Raw genomic sequence first — 916 nt, 5'->3', positions numbered from 1 at the left:
GCTGTTATACATATATATATATATATCCATACTTTACCAAATAATGCTGTTATACATATATATATATATATCCATACTTTACCAAATAAAGCTGTTATACATATATATATACATTTGTGATAGTACTTTTAAATCTTGTTTCATTAATTTTTGTAACAGGATGTCTACTTCATTTTAAAATTCATAATTTTTAATACTCCTGTGTATAATTTTGTATTACCAATGAAGTTCATACTCAAATACTGAAATAAATTTACTTTTAAGTCTTTTTCACTATACACCTAAAAATATGTTTTGACATCAAATTATATATTAATTCATTTACCAGGTGATACCTAACACGTTCTCTCTAAAGGTTATCAGGATATCATATAGTATTGCTGGGAGCAGTTCTCGTCTCCATAGGTGGCGACAGCGGTATGCATAACCAAAATGTCCACCGTATATGAAGGAATTTACTGCTTTGAATCATTCGAATTTTAAAATTGTGTGTCGTTTACAATGGAATATACTAACAACTATAAGTGAAAATCATCTTTACTGCAAAATAAATGATCTTTCAAAACTACAAAGCCCACCTTTCTCTCCTCAAAATAAAACAATATGCTATTGGTAGTGTGGATATAGAAGGAAGGAGATTAGGTAACCTGTGGATATAGAAGGAAGGACAATAGGTCACCTGTGGATATAGAAGGAATGAGATTAGATCACCTGTGGATATAGAAGGAAGGACATTAGGTCATCTGTGGATATAATAGGAAGGTCATTAAATAACCTGTGGATATAGAAGAAAGTGCATTACGTAATATCCATGGGTATATAAAACAGGTTTACTACATTATTATAAAACTAAAAGGTACTAGTTTCTCTGAAGTTACACAATTCCGTAAAGTCACACGAGGTTGGATCACTTGTC

General features: G+C 30.7%; 1 protein-coding gene across 1 annotated transcript in view; it reads left to right on the top strand.

Moving 5' to 3' along the window:
- The window catches only part of LOC106472132 (kunitz-type serine protease inhibitor A-like), a 9,787-nt gene extending 9,064 nt beyond the window's left edge, over window positions 1-723 (top strand). Inside the window, exon 5 of the mRNA XM_022400733.1 lies at window positions 692-723. Coding sequence (XP_022256441.1) covers window positions 692-723 — 32 coding nt within the window. The remainder of the gene's footprint in view (window positions 1-691) is intronic.
- Window positions 724-916: the final 193 nt, after the last annotated feature.

This window comes from Limulus polyphemus, unplaced genomic scaffold (assembly GCF_000517525.1).
Source record: "Limulus polyphemus unplaced genomic scaffold, Limulus_polyphemus-2.1.2 Scaffold5104, whole genome shotgun sequence".
Lineage (NCBI taxonomy): Eukaryota > Metazoa > Arthropoda > Merostomata > Xiphosura > Limulidae > Limulus > Limulus polyphemus.
Note: the sequence above shows the minus strand (reverse complement) of the source record. Positions and strands in the feature narration are given on the sequence as shown.